The sequence below is a fragment of the Lycorma delicatula genome, chromosome 3 (genome assembly GCF_047948215.1).
Source record: "Lycorma delicatula isolate Av1 chromosome 3, ASM4794821v1, whole genome shotgun sequence".
Lineage (NCBI taxonomy): Eukaryota > Metazoa > Arthropoda > Insecta > Hemiptera > Fulgoridae > Lycorma > Lycorma delicatula.
The window spans coordinates 125,857,215-125,875,076 of record NC_134457.1 but is presented as its reverse complement, the minus strand read 5'-3'; the positions used below and the strand labels follow the sequence as shown (position 1 = coordinate 125,875,076).

The 17,862-nt window shown below is 29.7% G+C and overlaps 1 protein-coding gene across 3 annotated transcripts in view; it reads left to right on the top strand.

Moving 5' to 3' along the window:
- The window catches only part of vas (ATP-dependent RNA helicase vasa), a 77,167-nt gene that overhangs the window by 25,044 nt on the left and 34,261 nt on the right, over positions 1–17,862 (top strand). For all 3 annotated transcript variants that reach the window (XR_012755749.1, XM_075360517.1, XM_075360516.1), the window contains 2 exons: positions 1,922–2,107; positions 4,072–4,293. Coding sequence is in view for 2 of the 3 variants with exons in the window: in XM_075360517.1 (XP_075216632.1) it covers positions 1,922–2,107; positions 4,072–4,293 (408 nt within the window). In the remaining variant the exon portion in view is untranslated. The remainder of the gene's footprint in view (positions 1–1,921; positions 2,108–4,071; positions 4,294–17,862) is intronic.

The following is a 17,862-nucleotide window of genomic DNA, read 5'->3' as shown; positions in this document are numbered from 1 at the left end:
GACTTGTATCTGACCAAAATAAATTCAGAATTGCTTGATTGGAGGCTTAAAAAGAAGAACCTGCTAGCAACTGGCACCTCATTTTCCTGGTTCAGGTACAAAGAAAAAGATTTTCTTCCAGAGGTAGAGAAAATCAGTTGATAAAGAAAGATTGGCCAAAAAGAGGTTCATTAGAACCTGAAACAAAAAATATGCGCTGAGAAAAGCTCTCGTAGATTCTAATAAAGTTCTCTTTCCATCTTTGCATATCAAGTTGGGCTTCATGAAACAATTTGTCAAAGCCTTACGAAAAGAAGGTAAATGTTTTAAATACATTTGTGACAATTTCCAGTCTTATCAACCACCAGACTAAAAGAGGGTGTCTTTAATGGTCGTGATATTAGAAAACTTCTCAGAGATTGTAATTTTGAGAAACAAATGGAAGTTGCAGAACAAGAAGCCTGAACAAGAGCCTTTAAGACATAATAACCAAGTTGCTGGGTAATAAGAAGGATCTGAACTTCAAATCAGTTGTTGAAAAATTTTATCAGGACATGAAATAAATGTAAAGGAGATATCAAGGAAACTGGACTACTATAATGATGACAGTTTATTGCTGGATGTTACACTGAGATGAACCCTATAGAGAACATAGAAGGAAAAGCACGAAGCAAATTATAAGCTGTCCAAAAAAACTTCTTGACACATTTAATAGAATAGTAAGTATTTTACATACTTCATCATTAAGACTGGGCGAAGAGGAGGAGTGGTTTCCAAAGGCATGACGCACCTCATAAAAATGCCCTATAATAGAAGTTGTCTTATTTTGTGATAAATTTTGTTAGAAATTAAGTGGTCAGTGACCCCCTCCCTTGTCCTCCTCTAAAGATCACTCAACTGTTTAGCTATAATAATCCATAGAATTAAAAAAAAAATGAATATTTAATATTTATTATTGGAAAAAAAATTATATCTATTTTATTGTCACATTTCACAATCTTTCAACTTTTTGAAATTTGCGATTTGTGAAAAATCCACATGTGATTGAAAAAATTGAAGGTTAGTTTTGGATTCAGCACTAAAAAATACATAAGAATGAATTATCAAAAACTAAAAAACACAACCATCGTAGGCTTGTCTAATTATAAAATTTAAAATAAAAACAAATTTTTTTTAAATAGAAATAACAGCTAAATATTGCTATTTTTATATAGTATTGTGGTATTTTTTTTTAAATTGATTCATTAATGAGACTGTATTAAATAATTGTATGTCCTAAAAAATAATTAGTAAGATTATACTTAGTTAAGCAAAGTTCTAATCAGTGGTAACTTGAATAAATAATATTTTATGTAACCAGGTTCTGCATCTTGATAGAGGACACATTCACTTGTTTTATAAAAACAAGGTGAATGTGTATGAAAATGTTATATACATTGTACACATGTAATTTTAAAATTTTGTTGGCATTTCTATGGCTGGCATTTACCTTCATTTCACAATTTTCCATTTTTCTTAACCTATGGGTGATAATTGCTGCAGTGACTTACTATTATACATACACTGTATTTCATTTTAATCACCACAGGTGATTTTCTCATAAACTACACACAATAAAAAAAAAATGACCAAAACAAAAGTTACTTGATCGGAGGTTTTTTTTTTAATACTTGGCAATTTACTTCATATCCTTCAATTTCCAGGATGTTACTCCCAGATACATTCTTGTGTGTCAAAACCATAAGGTTGATAGAAATGAAATTTACAGTCCTTCCCAGAACCTAATCAGTATCTTTTAGGTGGTGAATAGTAATTAATGAAATTAATTTTTTATTTTATTATAAATATTTTATATTATGACTTCAGACACAATCGATAGATTAAATTTTGAAAAATTTTATTTAAAAATGTATTTTTAAACATATGATTTTAAAATTTTCAGATGTCCGGGGAGAATAAACCACAACACATTGAATCATTTCAATGTGCAGGTCTCAGAGAGTTTGTTTTGAATAATGTGCTTAAATCTGGGTACCGAAAGCCAACGCCTGTGCAGAAGTATTCAATCCCAGCAATTATGGCGGGAAGAGATCTTATGGCTTGTGCGCAGACTGGTTCTGGAAAAACTGTAAGATATTTTTGCTATTTTATGCATTTGTTTCTATTAGAATATTATGTTTAAGATTTTGCTTTGAATTATCATTTTTACTAGATACTTGAAAATTCAAACATCAGGTAAGCAATATGATTAATAATATAATTTTTATTCTTCTCATTTATTGTTACATCTCATTTTTAAAAAAACTACTACTTTGTTAGACCACTAAAGATGAAAATGAAATTTTTGTAATTCACCTAAAATATAATTAACAATTAAAGCCATTGTCAGAATTTCCATTATTTATGTGCATAAAATCTATATAAGATGGGATAGCGTACTATACTAAGAATATACTTAAAAATATGATTTTAAAATCTTCAGATGTCTGTGGAAAGTAAACCACAATACATTGCATTTTAAAGTGAACGTCCCAAAAGAGTTTGTTTTGAATAATGTGCTTAAATCTGGCTACCAAAAGCCAACACCAGTGATAGGATAGGATAGTATACTATACTATCCCATCCCATCACATCCCATCATTGAGGTATGATTGGGCACAAAAATAAGGAAGACATTGTGGGTACACAATGGTTGGCCATCTTTAGTTCTCATTTCTAGGTTGAATATGCTATTTTTTTTCAACACAGTCACTATTAAGGTCTATTCACATAGCCCAGTGTTCCAAGTGCACTTAGGCCATTTTGGTACGTCGATTTATCAAAATATTTAAAAATATTTTGGGCTAATGACCATAGCAGTTACTGCCAGTAAAACTAAAAAAAAGTCAATTATATTTAACAATGATTAAATAATAACTGAACAACGATCAATTTATTTTAAATTGAAGAAAAGAGGTCAGAAAAACCAAGCTTAATAGGACTTATACTCCTTATAGGACTTTGCTATACTCCTTGAGCAACAATCTACGGCGGCAATAATAATATCATTATTGGTCAAAAATTTCTTCCCTCAAAACCATTTTTTTTTTAAGCTAGGAAATAAATGATAGTCACTAGAAGCCAAGATCAGGTGAATATGGAAGGTATTGGAGCAATTCAAATTTTAATGCATTAGTTTAGCCATCGCAATGACAAGTGTGAACTGGAGCATTGTCTTGATGGAAAAGCTTTTTTTTTTGCCAAATGCAGTCGTTTTTCCTTAATTTCATCGCTTAGGTACTGCAATAGGGTCACATAATATTCACCATTTATTGTTCACTCTTTTTGAGTCAATCAATGAAAATTATTCCCCACATGCATCCCATCCCAAAAAATAGTTACCATAACTTTTTTGCGCAAAAAGTCTTTTGTTTTTTTAGAGCAGGTTGCTCTAAAAATAGGGGATGCTAAAAATAAAAAACAGAGTGCTACTGTAAATACTATACAGCGACTTCAGCCTCTTATAATTACGGAATCATATGTGTTGAGAAATTTTAGATAAATAAAAAAGTAGTTTTGTTTTTTTTTTTTAGATTTTTATACAGAATTGTTTTATATTAGAGTAGTTTAAAAAAATTGGCCAGTAAATAGATTCTAAAAATTCTTGTCATTCTTTCGTTAGGTATTCACACATGTAAATTAGGATTTCCTGAAACAGCCAATGTTTTTAAAATTTGGTGGTACTGGTCAATCTTATTTTGAACTTTGTCTATTGTCAGTAGTTCAGGATTTTGAGTAACGGTTCATTTTCAAGTAGTTATTTTATATTCTTTGATAATTGAAATAACATAGATACTTGTAGAATATGTATCCCTTTCCAAAGTTAATGTGCTACCTACCCGCTAACTTTGTAAAGATAAAGAGTAAGACACAAGACAAGTAGGATGTAAGAATAAATTTGTAGAGTGTAAGAAAAATTATAACATTAAAATTAATTTTAGTTTTTCAATGGTGTAAGGCAAACATTTGATGGATCTTATTTACTGAATTATTTTAAGGTTATAATTTGTATGCTGTGAGATCAATATTAATTTTAAAAATTTTTTCCTCTAGGCAGCATTTTTACTTCCAATAATAAACACACTTCTAGGTGATCCTGGTGATATTGGGGAAGGTGGTTATGAATGTCAGCCTCAAGTCATCATAGTGTGTCCTACTAGAGAGTTAGCCATCCAAATATACGATGAAGCTAGAAAATTTTCCATGGGTTCAATATTAAAAATAGGAATAGCTTATGGTGGTGCTTCAGCATTTCATCAGGCATCAAGATTGAAGGTATATGAAAAAAAGATACTTTAAGTTATATTTTTTTTCTTTTTGCATTTTCTACTTTGTAATGTATTACCTGAGGGTGCAGTTGCCAAATATATCATTGTGCAGTCTGTCAGACAAATTTAGACAGTGTGAGTGGCTCAGTTTAACCCTTTGAAGTGTGCACATAGGTTTGAGTCTCAAAAAATATCCATATGATTTAATCCTATTTCAAACTTATATTCTATCTATCCCTCAATTATGTAATTTTGTATTCCTTTTTTTTACTTATTCATCTTATAGATAAAAATAATACTTTTAATATTTTTCATAAAATTAAATTTTATGTAATGAATAAATTTAATGCTGAAAATTCAAATTAAAAAGCAAATATCAATAATGATTGAAGAATACTGAATAAATCTAATAATACACTTTAAAAAACATAATACAAATTAGATAAAACATTTTAGCTTCTGTTTGTCTATAGGCAAGTGTTAGGGAATTTTGTAACATTAAGTTGGGATGTTTTATAACATTCCATTCTTTTCTTTGGATTTTTTTAGAATTAGCATTTTTTTTCTACGCGTGTGTATATGTTATTGATCTGGTCGGTCCATAGTATGTATCGCATGTTAACGATAAAACTCTAAGCAAATGCCTTTTGTTTAAAGCTTTTTATTGTATGAATTTTTTTGTTATAAACTTAATTGTGTGGACAGTAGAATATAAAAATCAATATTTCCAATAATGAGGTTTTAGTGGTTTTTTCAAGTTAAAAAATAAAATTTATAGAAAATCTCTGGTGTATGTGCAGTAATTCATTGTTTTATTTGCTTCTTAGAATCTGTTGTTATTTGGGAAAAACTCTATAAAATTAATTAAGCAGAATTGAGAGTTTTGGGGATTATGGTCTCATATTAACTGCATTAAAGATTTTGTTTAATGTAGTCTCAAGCTATTTTTTTTTTTAATTTTCCGCCATAAACTTTTTTCCTCGTGTGATGAAAATGGAATTTTCACTGATTTGTATTAAGTACTGATTTTAATCTCTTCTAATCTTTCTAAATATGGTTATGAATAAGCTTCAGCTTTTCTTACCTTGTTATTTTATAAATAATTAACTATGTTTCCTAGGGATCATACATATACTTATGAAAAATGATTTTGGATTACTTACTGCTTTCTGAAAGTGATGAATTTTACCGATTTTTCTCTATCAGCCGTTAAACTGAAAAAGGTTTAAAAGTGTTTATTATGTGTTAACTAATTTATTGTAGGAGTTCAATATAAAGATGATTTATTCTCTGTATAAAAGATTTTGATTGCTTTTTTTTCACAAGGATCAATCCATTTGAAGTGATCCAAGGGTGTGGTTGCTTGACCAATTCAAAAAACCATTGAAAATTACCTACCCACTTGTTTCCTACAGGTCTCAGGACCTTAAACTATTTTTTTTTTTTTTTTTTAAGGTTACAGTGTGCACATCTACTTTTGTGAGGGTAAGTGTTTACGGAAAAAATCATAACTAAAAAACCTATTGGTCCTGGAAGAATGAAACAGAAACAATTTATTCATATTTTCTCAAGGTAAAAAGATTGGTCAAGTGGTTTATTTACCTATCTCTCTTCTTTCTATGAGAAAATCATGAAGTTGAACATGAAAATGGTGAAATTTCACTTTTAGTAATTTTTTTGAAGAGGTGCTGGTACAAACACAGTTTGAATTATTTTTTTGATATATAGTTATATGTTAGTAGTTTTACTATAAATAACATTAATGGTGATATGCTTACCCATAAATTTTTAAGAATTTTTGAAATAATCTTTAAAAAATTCAAATTTTGGCTTCAAATAACTCTGATGGGGCTGGTGATAAAAATCTCAAATTTGCACAATGTAGTGGTTTTTGTAGATGTTTATGACAAATAAAAAAAAAAAATTGTGTATTGTACTAATAAAAACATTATAACCTCTCAAAAAACATGAAAAACTGTTAAAAGTGATACCATTTTGACTCTCAAAATAAGTTCTCCAAGGGGTTCTTGTCTTCTTGGCACTTTCATATTTTTATACTTATTACTATGGTTGAAATAGACTTGTTCACATTCAACTGCAGTATTCATGTTATAACAGAGGTTTGAAGTCATTTCCAGTCGTCAGGAAAATTCATGTTGCAACATGCTCTCATTTTTGTTTGTTGCATCGTTTAGCTTTGCAATTACAGACTGACAGTCTGACATTAGTCAGTGTGACCTGTTCACATCTTTACCGAGTGTCTCAAATTTCATCCTGTGTGTGGAAGTGTTATTAAATAAATTAGTTTTACTTAACAATATATTTGCAGATTATAAAATGAGTTAATTTTTTACATTATTTTCAAGTAATTTCACAAAAAACAATGAAAGAACAATGTTCCATTGGAATTTATGTGAATGAAGAGTGTCATAAAACAGTGTTTGATACAATGCCAAAAGAACTCGTTAAAATTTGTTAATTTAGTAATGAAAACCAACAACGTTTTTACATGTTAATTCAGATGTGTCACTAGTGTTTGTAAATAGCATGAAAAATGTTTTTGTCAAAATTCAGTCACCTGTATGGACAGTTCTGTTGTGACCCTTTGAGAACTCGTAAAAAGCAGTTAAGGAAAAAACTTAAGACTAAAACTTCAGCAACACTAAAAAATGAATTTCATTACTACAAAAACAGGCTATTTAATTGAATAATTAGAATTTTGCTACAATTTATTTTTTCTTCAATAGTGTTTACGAAAATAAATGAATAAAAAAATAAAAATGAATTCATGAAAAAAGATGTAGGCTAATCATTGAAATCCAAGTTTGTGTAAGTTTTACAAGCACTTTTTATTCAGAACTGTATTAGGTTACTGGTATTGGTTAAGTTATCATTAAATTACAACCTAACTTTAATAATTTAAAAATATTGAAAATGTTAACTTCAACAACATAAGGGATTAAAAATGTAAAGTGCAAAGATGTCAAGAAACCCTCTTGTAGCACTTATTTAGTGAGTCAAAATGGTATCTCTTTTAACAGGATTTTCATGATTTTTGAGAGGTTATAACTTTTTTATTAGTACAATACACAAAAAACTTCTTTATTTGCCATAAACATCTACAAAAACACTGCAAGTTGTACAGATTTGATATTTTTATCACCAGCCCTATCAGGATTATTTGAAGTGAAAATTTGAATTTAAAAAAAAAAATAGTTTTCAAAAATTCATGGTAAGTAACATGTAAATAACATAATTCATTCGTTTATGGAAAAACGACTAACATACCTGCATATAAAAAAACAATTCAAACTGTGTATGCCATTCCTGCCTCTTGAAAAAATTACCAAAAGTGAAATTTCACAGTTTTTCATGTTTAAGTTTATTTGTTATTTTCTCATAGCAAGAAGAGAAATAGGTAAATAAACCACTGGACCAGTTTTTCACCTTGAGAAAATATGAATAAATTGTGTTTTGTTTCATTATTACAGGACCAATAGTTTTTTAGTTATGATTTTTTCTGTAAACCCTTACAATCACAAAAATAGGTGTGCACACCATAACAAAATTGTCCGCCACAGGTACTGTTTAAATAAAAAATTTTAAAAAAACATGTAGGAAACAAGTGTGTAAGTTTCAGTTTTTTTTTATTTGGTCAAGCAACCGGCTTATGTTTTTTTGGGACACCTCAAATTGATTGACCCACAAACATTTTTTAATTACTGTGAAAGTAAGCGAGAGAGGAAGACTTAACTTGAATGATTCAGCTTATTTATATTTTATATTTTTCCCATGTAGATGCCAATATAATTTGCTTAAAAGAATAAATAAAAAAATCTTTTTTTTTAAAAGTATTTAAAAAAAATTAAATGTAGAAAAGTATATTCAGCAAAGGCTTGCATTACATTATAGGTAATCTTTATATATATATTTCTTCTGTGCGTGTGTATGTCACTGAACTTCTCCTAAACGGCTGGACTGATTTTGATGAAATTTTGTGTGTGTGATTAAGTTGATTCGAGAATGATTTAGATTCACAATTTGATCCGATGGAAAATGTTTTTAATTAATTAATTTATTTGTGTTGTTGAGGTTAAGGTGGTTGCGATGGTTAAGGTTCACAATTAAATCTGGTAGGCAGCGCTGCGATCGCGTTTTAGAATTTTTTTAATTTTTGGCATATCAGAACCGGTTGGTGGTGCGATCGGATTCTAGGAATATTTTTAATTTTGTTGCTTTTTCGCATATTGGTTCCTTGCGTCGTAGCTTAATGTAATTACATTAAAATTTGTATTTTTAACAGTCTACTGTGTTTAGAGAGTAGTTTGAATTAAATCCGATAGGTAGTGCTGTTCTGACAATTTGATTTATTTACATTCTGAGTTTTATAAAGTGAAAGGTTAAATTTTATGAAGTTCCGTAATGTTGAGTATTAATTGTAATGATTTTGCAGCCACAACCCTTTTCGTTAAATTTTGTGAAGTTCCTAATGTTCATTGTTTTTACGGTTTTATGAAACTTTCAATTGTGTTCATTTAATTTGTATGTATACTCAAATCTAGCAATAGCGAAGCATTGCCGAGTCTGCTAGAATTGCGCGCTTATTGAGAATATTATTTATTTAAATAATATTTTAAAGTGTAATTAAAAATATACATTGTGCAAATTTGTAAGATGCAGTATTGACGTGAGTATTTTACATGAATTTTAATGATGTATACACCTGCATTCAATAACAATCAAATTAACCTACAAATTTAAATTGTCAGTTCTCATTTGATTCCATGCAACTTATGAAGAATTGAACGGCTCTTTGAAAATAAAAATGTCAGTTTGTAAAATAAATTATAACATTTATAAAATTAAAATATAATTTATGTATAATAATTATAGTTTAAAGTATATTTAAAAAATTGAAGTTATAATTTTCGTAGCTGATTAATTTTATAAAAAATTTTCTAAAATTGTTTTTAATTTACAATTATCTAAAATTTGGTAAAATAGATGTTAAAATAAAGAATGAGAAAAATTTCTACTAAAATTTTAACAATGTTGCTTTTTTTACAGTGCTTTAATTTTTTATTAATTGATTAAGCTATCACATGGTTATGAAACTTCAAAATTATTAAATTAAAAGAAAATGCAGGAGGTACTTTTTTAAAATGATCTTAAGTGAAAATTAGAAGTAACGTGGATGAAAATTTAGGCACTTACGTATTAACGCTACCGCAGCTATAGCTTTATTTAAAAACAAGCAGTCAATCGGATTTCAGTGGAAAATGTGAACAGTCTCTTTATTAATTTTAATAAATGGTTATTTTTATTTATTTATTTTATAAATATAATTTAACCAAACTTAACCTACGCTCGCTAACCTTGACTAATTAATACCGTAATTTTTTGAGTATTTATTTAATAAATTCAGTAATTATTGCAATTATTTATTATTTAATTAATCAAAACACTCCTGTTAATTAGTCAAGGTTAGCGAGCGTAGGTTAAGTTTGGTTAAATTATATTTATTAAATAAATATAAATAACGATTATTAAAATTAATAAAGAGACTGTTTTGAATCTATGTTAAACTCTATATCGGCCCATTTTCCACCGAAATCCGATTGACTACTTTGTTTTGTTTTTAAATAAAGCTGTAGCTGCGGTGGCGTTAATACATAAGTAGCAAAATTTATTAATTACACTAATTATTAATTTTACGATGTTTCGATTTTCGTCAGATATCTCAATATTTAGTAAAAATAAATATTAACCATACTACACATAATTAATCAGTAAACCCATTACAATAATACAACAATCACAAACTGATAATAGTCATATTAATGAAATTTGGTCCACATTCCTGCTAATTTTAACTTAAATAAGTTACTTATATTTATGTGTTGTGCATTTATTACAGAACAACCACATCAGGACAACGTCTGTCGGGTCCGCCAGTATTTAAATAGATATTTTAATATAAAAAAGTATTCAGCTCATTTGCTCAGCCATATTGAAAGAATTTGATGATTTTGCTTATTGTAAATAGTTTTTTTAATATTGTGTTGGTGTAGTAATATGTATTTGTAAACTTTTGAAAATGTGTACATATTTTCTTAAAATAGCTTAAGGCTAACACTTTAAATCAAGTTTATGGAGCCTATTAATGCTATAGAATGGGAGTGGTCTCATTTTAAAGCTAATGTAAGAACTTTAATTTTATGCATGTCATGTTGATGTATTATGGTGCAAAATTATTTAAGACTTCATAAAAATTTCAAAGTGATAGTTGGGCATCATAAATTAATTCCTCTTCTGAAGACAATAGTATGTAGTCATTCTAGGTATGATGTGAGTGAATCGTTCTTTTTCATGGATGGTAGTTTAAATGCTACTACTATATTTAAATAAAAGAAGTCATTGAATTAATAAAGATCTTTGGATCATAATGCCTTGAATGATCTTAAATTATTATATTAAGTAAATATAAAAATCTTTGCATCTTTTAGATTGCAGTTAGAGAAGGGAAAACTATAATTATAAAGATAAGGGTCCCTGAAGAGGAAGCCACTTAAGAGGCAGGTAATAAAAATCTTCCTGGTAACCTTGCTCATTCAGAGTTCAATCTATGTAAATAAATGCTTGTAATGTTGATATACAATACCTCTTAACCATTTTTAGTCAATCTCCTACAGTCAAAAATAAAATTGAATTATAATTGATGCTTGTTTGATGCAGAGGCTGATAAAGAAAATATAAGTTGCTGTAATAATCCACAATTAAGGAAGTTCAGAATTGCAAGTAAGGGTGAAATTTTTGTGGAAATAATTGAAAATGAGTTTGTGTTAACAATTTTAATACAGGAAAAGTGAGTAAACACTTTAATGAAAAAGATTTTACGCTCAGCTGACTGCCCTTTCTAAACTGTAAAATCTCTATGAGATAAAATAAGTACATTATTAAAAAATAAAACTTGCATAAAGGCAAAGCCAACAGAAAAATATCTGACAGCTACTGTACTTTACAGTTACAAAAGTGCACTTCAGTAAAGAACATTTAAAAAATATGTACATAAAGATAAAATACTAATCTGGAGAATCTTCATGAAATAACTTTCTTCAAATCAAAACTGCAATTCAAAAGATTGGATAATGCCAGATGGCTGAGGCCAATGTAAACCAAATTTTGTTGCAGATACAAGATGCTTGTAACAATTACAAGCAAACCATAGTCTTCTTCATCTATTTTTATATATTTTCTATATATAAAAATATATATATATATTTTTACCCCTTTCCATTATAGTTGTGTATAAAAAATTTATTTTCTCAGAATTTTATAAACTAGTTTATTTGACATACAATAACTAAATTAAATTTAAGCTCAATTCCTAATGCCCTCATTCATAAGTATTTTCTTTTGGGCACTTGAGAATAAAATTTTCTGAACAGTTGGGAATATAAAAGTGCTTAATGTACATACTTCATTCTAGTGCATCTGGATGCCGTACTCCGTACATATTGAATGAAGTACAAGGTAGTAAGTAGAAAAGGTTCCTGGAATTAGTGTATTTTTCAAAAACTTCTTACATGAAAAAGTTTTGGAATACATTTCCTTCAGCATCTCTATGCATTACCAGTGTCTACCCAGTTATTGGAAACATTCCTAAATCCCACTTTTAGATAACTTATGTTCTTTCACCATTTTGGCCATCTTGTCATTGGTGTTCTAATGGTGTTTAATGCATAAAAAACCATTTATAATTTGTGGATTATATAAATAATATATAGATAATAAATAAAACAGGTGCTGAGTTCAATTCCTGGGCCGATATAATGACACCAATAAAACACCAAACGAACAAAATGCACTAATTTATTGAAAATTAACAACTTATCTATAATAATAAAGTACAGGAAACAATCATAATTAACTCGTTTTAATATTTTGATCACATGTTAGTTTAATTCAATCATAATTTTGCAACTAATACATTAAAAACTATTAAAAATCAAAGAGTCCAGTGGTGGGGAGAATGCACACCAGATGAAAGTCAAGAGTGAAAACATTCTAATACAAAAGGATATTAACACATAGAAAAAATATAGAGAAATATTTAAATTCATCATTTCAAACATACTCCCGGCCTAATGTAACTAGGAAGTTACATTTATCAAAAATTCTAAATTATAACAAGTGTTGAAAGAATGTATTAAATCCATACTAACGAAACTCTATAAATAAACGTAAAACAAAAAGTAAGTCACTATTGGTAACAGTCTTAAATTTAAATCAGTAAGACAATAAAGTTCAGTGAAAGCTCAGTTATTAAACATTTGTTAAGTAAATTTAATTGTTCATTATACTAATTAGTTTTATTCATGAAAAGGACAAAGTTTATGTATGCATCGCTCAAACAGATCATTGTTTGTTTGAAAAGTTACCACTCGCATTAGTCCATCTTCACCAGGATGGCAAGCTTCGCCAGTTTAAAGGTGGAGCCTTTTTCTTTATAGGCACAAGAATGCCCGGTTTCAAATTTCCCTTAGGGTTTAACAATTTTGTGCCCTGGTGTAGGTAGTCGGTTCACCAGCATTGCCAAAGGTACTGAATTTGTTTCCAGCGACATAGTCTGTTAACAGAAACATTAGTGGGATCATCAAGATCAGGAAGTAAAGGATTTTTTCCAAATAGGAAGTGTGCAGGTGTAAGAAACTGAAATTCAGTGGGATCATGAGGTAAAGGTGTTATCGGTCTAGAATTAAGACATGCCTCGACTTGACATAGTAATGTGGTTATTATTATGACCAGTTGGTTATTCGCTTCTACAAAACTCATGCCATTATCGTTGTGTAGGTTAAGGCATCAGCCATGTGTGCTGATAAAGCATCGTAAAGCTGCAATAAATGTGCCGCTGAAGTCAAATTTCTAATAAATTTGTGTGAGTAGCTCGCATTGCAAAGCAAATAAAAATACCTACCAAAGCCTTTGTCAAAGTCTTATTTTTTGGGTTACCAGTTGTCACCATAGTAGGACCAGCATAGTCAATTTCACTATTTAAAAAGGGACGTGATAGTTGCACGCAATGTGCAGGAAGAGTGCCCATCTGTTGTTGAGCACAAGATGACCTTAATTTGAAATGCGTAATACATTTATGAATTGTTGATTTTATTGCATCTTGAATTCTAGGAATCCAGTAATGTTGACATAGAAATGACATAAGTAGCTGCTGATCTCAATGAAGAAGCTTTAGATGTTCCAAAGAAATAATTAAATTTGTTAAGTGATGATGACCAGGTAAAATTAATTGATGTTTACTTTCAAATGGCAAAAGGGGTTTCTCAAGACTACCACCAGCTCATAAGAATCCATCTTGATCAATGAATGAATTTAGTGAAAAAATAATACTCTTGGGTGAGATCGGTGTCAAAGAAGTCCAGATATTTCGGATTGAAATTGTTCTTGTTGAACATATTTAATTAGGGCAAGAAGTGCGTATTTAATTTCCTTACTGGACAACAGTTCATAATTTTTGGTTTTGAGTTTGCAACACTTAATAAATAATAACCTTATCCCATCACAATGATCCACAGTTGATTAGCGCCCTGCGAAAATATGTTGGTATCTGATTGCCTCCCTTCATAATCTTATGCTACCCTCTTGTGAAAAAATTACAGTATATTAAAGAGATTTAACAGATTTTGACAAAAAAACCGTTACGATTGGATATTTTTTATACCTGTAACAAAAAAAAATTGAAACAGTACAAAAATTACGATAATTTAATTGCAGAATATTTTTGTGCATTTCTACCGCGTTTTTTATTAGCAAATTTTTTTTTTTTGCTTTGTATTTATGAAACATAGTTTGCTAATTTTAAAAATAATACTTTCAAGCAAATTGGGCAAAATATGAAAAACCCGTGTCATAAATCACAGATTAGTAACATATGTTAGTATAAGTGAAAGTAAATTAAGAAAACTAAGTTTTATAAAAATTCCCACCACTCAAAAGGCTATTCAGATTGACAAAAAACCATTTTTACTGTATACTCTTATTCATTACGAATCGATATGTGTTACATGTTTACCGATATCATTTGTCAGAAAAGATATTTATAGACCTCAAGTAAGTGATGTATTTGTGACCACAAATTCCTTCTTTTTTTTTATGTGCCGTATATCATAATTTATTATGCGTTTCAATACACGATATGTTGCTAGTAAGATAAGCTATTTTTGTAAATAATAAATAAATCCGTAACCCTCATAGCAATTACAATACGCAAGTCACACACACACACACACAAGCACATTTCTGAGAAAAAAATGGTCATATTCCTTCCAGTCTAAATAAAACATTTTACATCATATAAACGTTGTTCAATTGTGTAATAAAACTGATTCCTTTGTGAATATAAAACAAAATAACCGACTTAGATGCCATATAAAATGATTTTGTAACTGCGTTTTAAAACTGACGCCGTACATAGCCAGTTCCAAGGCTACATGATCTGAAAAGGTTAAGCAGTATGCTATAACATGTTATAATTTTATTAATTTAGAAAATTTAGTAATTATATTCCATTTAGGTTTTTCAGTACTGTGAAGTGCTATGATTTATCATTGCTCAGATAATGCATGTTTGAATATTGAACTTGGTTCATATTCCAAAAATTTTGTTGTAGGGAAATTTAGTCACTGAGGACCATTCCACTAAAGTACTAGATTTTACTATCCTTGAGATGATTAGCCAGAACACCTCTGTAAATCAAATCAGCAGGATTTTCACTGGATGAGATATGATGCCATGTTACATTTTTAGTTTTTTTGTTGAATTTCTGAGACTGTTTGTTACAAAAAGTTTTCCAATTCTCAAGGATCGCTTTCATCCAAGCTAAAACTACAGTTGAGTCTATCCAAATATGAACTTCTTCTAAATTTACATTTAGAATATCCTTCGTCTTATTTAATAAATGCGATAGCAGCAAAGTGTCACATAATTCAAGTTGTGGTTAGAAAGTTTTTTCAGAGGTGCTACTCTTGATTTTAAACATAATAAATTCGTACATATATTTCCAGTTTCATCCATTGAACGAATATAAAGACAGGTTCTATAAGCATTTTGAGATGCATCTGAAAAACCTTGTATTTGTATTTTTGTTGGTGTACCCGGTGCAAGTACTAATCTGCTTATGCAAGTTTTATCAATATACTTTAATTGAAAATACATGAGTCCCAATGTTTATGAAGTTCTTCTAGTAATCCGTCATCCCAATCTAAATTCACTTGCCAAAGACATTGCAGAAAGACTTTACAATTAATTATTATTGGGCTTATTAAGCCTAAAGGATCAAGTATTGTAGCGATTGTTGATGGTACTAAATATTTTGTGATGGTTTCACCCCTTGTTGGCTTATTGTACATAATTTGAAACTTATCGGATGCTCGGTTCCAAAGTAAACCCAATGTTTTTTCTGTCTTTAAATTCCAGATGAACCTTAGTTTCTTGATATTCTTTGGGTACATTTTTGATTGCCTCCAAACGATTTGATATTTTCTTAAAGGAAATGCTCTTAAATTTAGTAATTCAATGAACTACGTTTAAGATTCAATAGCTTCTTCCACTGTTTCGTTTCCGGATATGCAGTTGTTGATGTACATATCCCTGTGCAAAATTTCAGCCACAGCAGGCTATTAATGACCATCATCTATAGCAAGCTTGGTGCAAACACCTCTTGCAAGAAAAGATGCTGAAGACATATCGTAAGTAACTGTTGATAATTCATACTCTTGTATTGATCTGCTTGAAGAATTTTGCCAGAGGATACATTGTAGGTCATGAGGATCGATCTTAATTTGCAGCACATTTTTCCTACATCCACTGTAAAACACACATGATGTGTTTGAAAGCGTAGGATTATTGAACATATATCTTGTTGGATGATAGGACCAACACACAAAATATCATTTAATGATGACCCTTATGATGTCTTATATGATGCATCAAAAACAACTCTCATTTATATTGTTATACTGTCCTTAAAGAAGACTGGATGATGGGATAAAATATATGGTTCCTTCAATTGTTTCTCTCCAGGCCATTCTTCTCATATTCTTTCATGAAGTTAGAATAATCATTTCGCAGATCATGTCAAACGTTTTTCTAGTCGTAAAACTCTAATAAGCGCTCCAACAAATAATTGACCTAATTTGTTGGTATCAAGAAGGTGAAGGTGAAGGTGAAGAATGTACTGCCCGTTGTTCATTACATTTAGTATGCTTCTGAAAATGTTTATCACAAAATTGCTTTGATAATGTCATTACTCTGTCAGACACTTCTATTTCCTAAAATTTTTTCAGTTCTAGTGTGTTGTCATCACACGAGATGAAACTTTTCTGACACATCGATGGAGTTACATTAACTTGGTCAAGCATGAACCCAGACATGATCCAGCCGAGTTTTGTATTAACCAACATTGGATACCCTGCTTTGTAAAGCGGTGGGTCCAGAGTAAGAAATTTGAAAAATATTTTCACACCAATTAAAATGTATGTATTTCCTGAAAGATTAAAGTTCAGATCTACAAGCATATCACTGGGTATTTTCCACTCGCTAATATAAATTCGTGAACTTAAGAATATTATTACCAGTTAGTTACTCTTGGTAAGACTAAACAACTAACAGTATGTATGTATTGACTGCACTTAGAATTAAAAGTAATGCAATGTTTGTTTCCAATTTGCATTTCTGATAGAACAAAAAGTGCTTTGAGAAGAATTATTGCGGTCAGGCTCACTTATCTGAGGGGACATATGACCCAGCGAAAATTTATGTTGATAGTAAGTTTTATTATTATTAAAAGTACCTTCCAAAGCTATTTTAAAATCCTTGGACTGGGTTTCATTACTGCCTATTTATTTCAAAGTGTATAGACGTGTGATATTTAAGGCTATATTTCATACAGCCTTGTTTAGAATTACAATTACTAATGTGATGTCCAGAACGAAGACAATTAATGCATAGTTTACGTTCGTTCACAATATTCTGTCGCATCGCCTTATGTGAAATTTTGAAAATTATGGACATTTAAATAGTGGATGTGGTTTATCTCACTAAACAAAATCAGTTACTTATTTGGTTAAAAATGAATAATTATTGGCAGGTTTAACTTCAGAATTTATACAACGACCTTTAGGTACTGAATTTGTTAGACCAGGTTGTGAATTTCGATGGCCTATTCTGCGTTTGTGATCGTTAACATTGAATGATTCTAAACCTCATAATCTGTCGTCAAGAAACGTAAACAAATTGTCCAAGGAGCTATACACGGGCCACTATTTCAAAGCTCCCATGATTTTTTAGTGGATATATCCACATATTGTAATAAAAGATAACTAATAAATAGATCGTACAGTGGAACATTATTTTCTTCAATGCCTTAATTGCATTTGTTACCCTTAATGTGATTAAGATAACCTAAGTCAGTAGCGAACTCCTTAAATACTGCAGGTGCCGAAAATAAGTCCTTGATATTTCTTGAACAATAATTCAAAGATTGTTATAATGCAAGTAAATT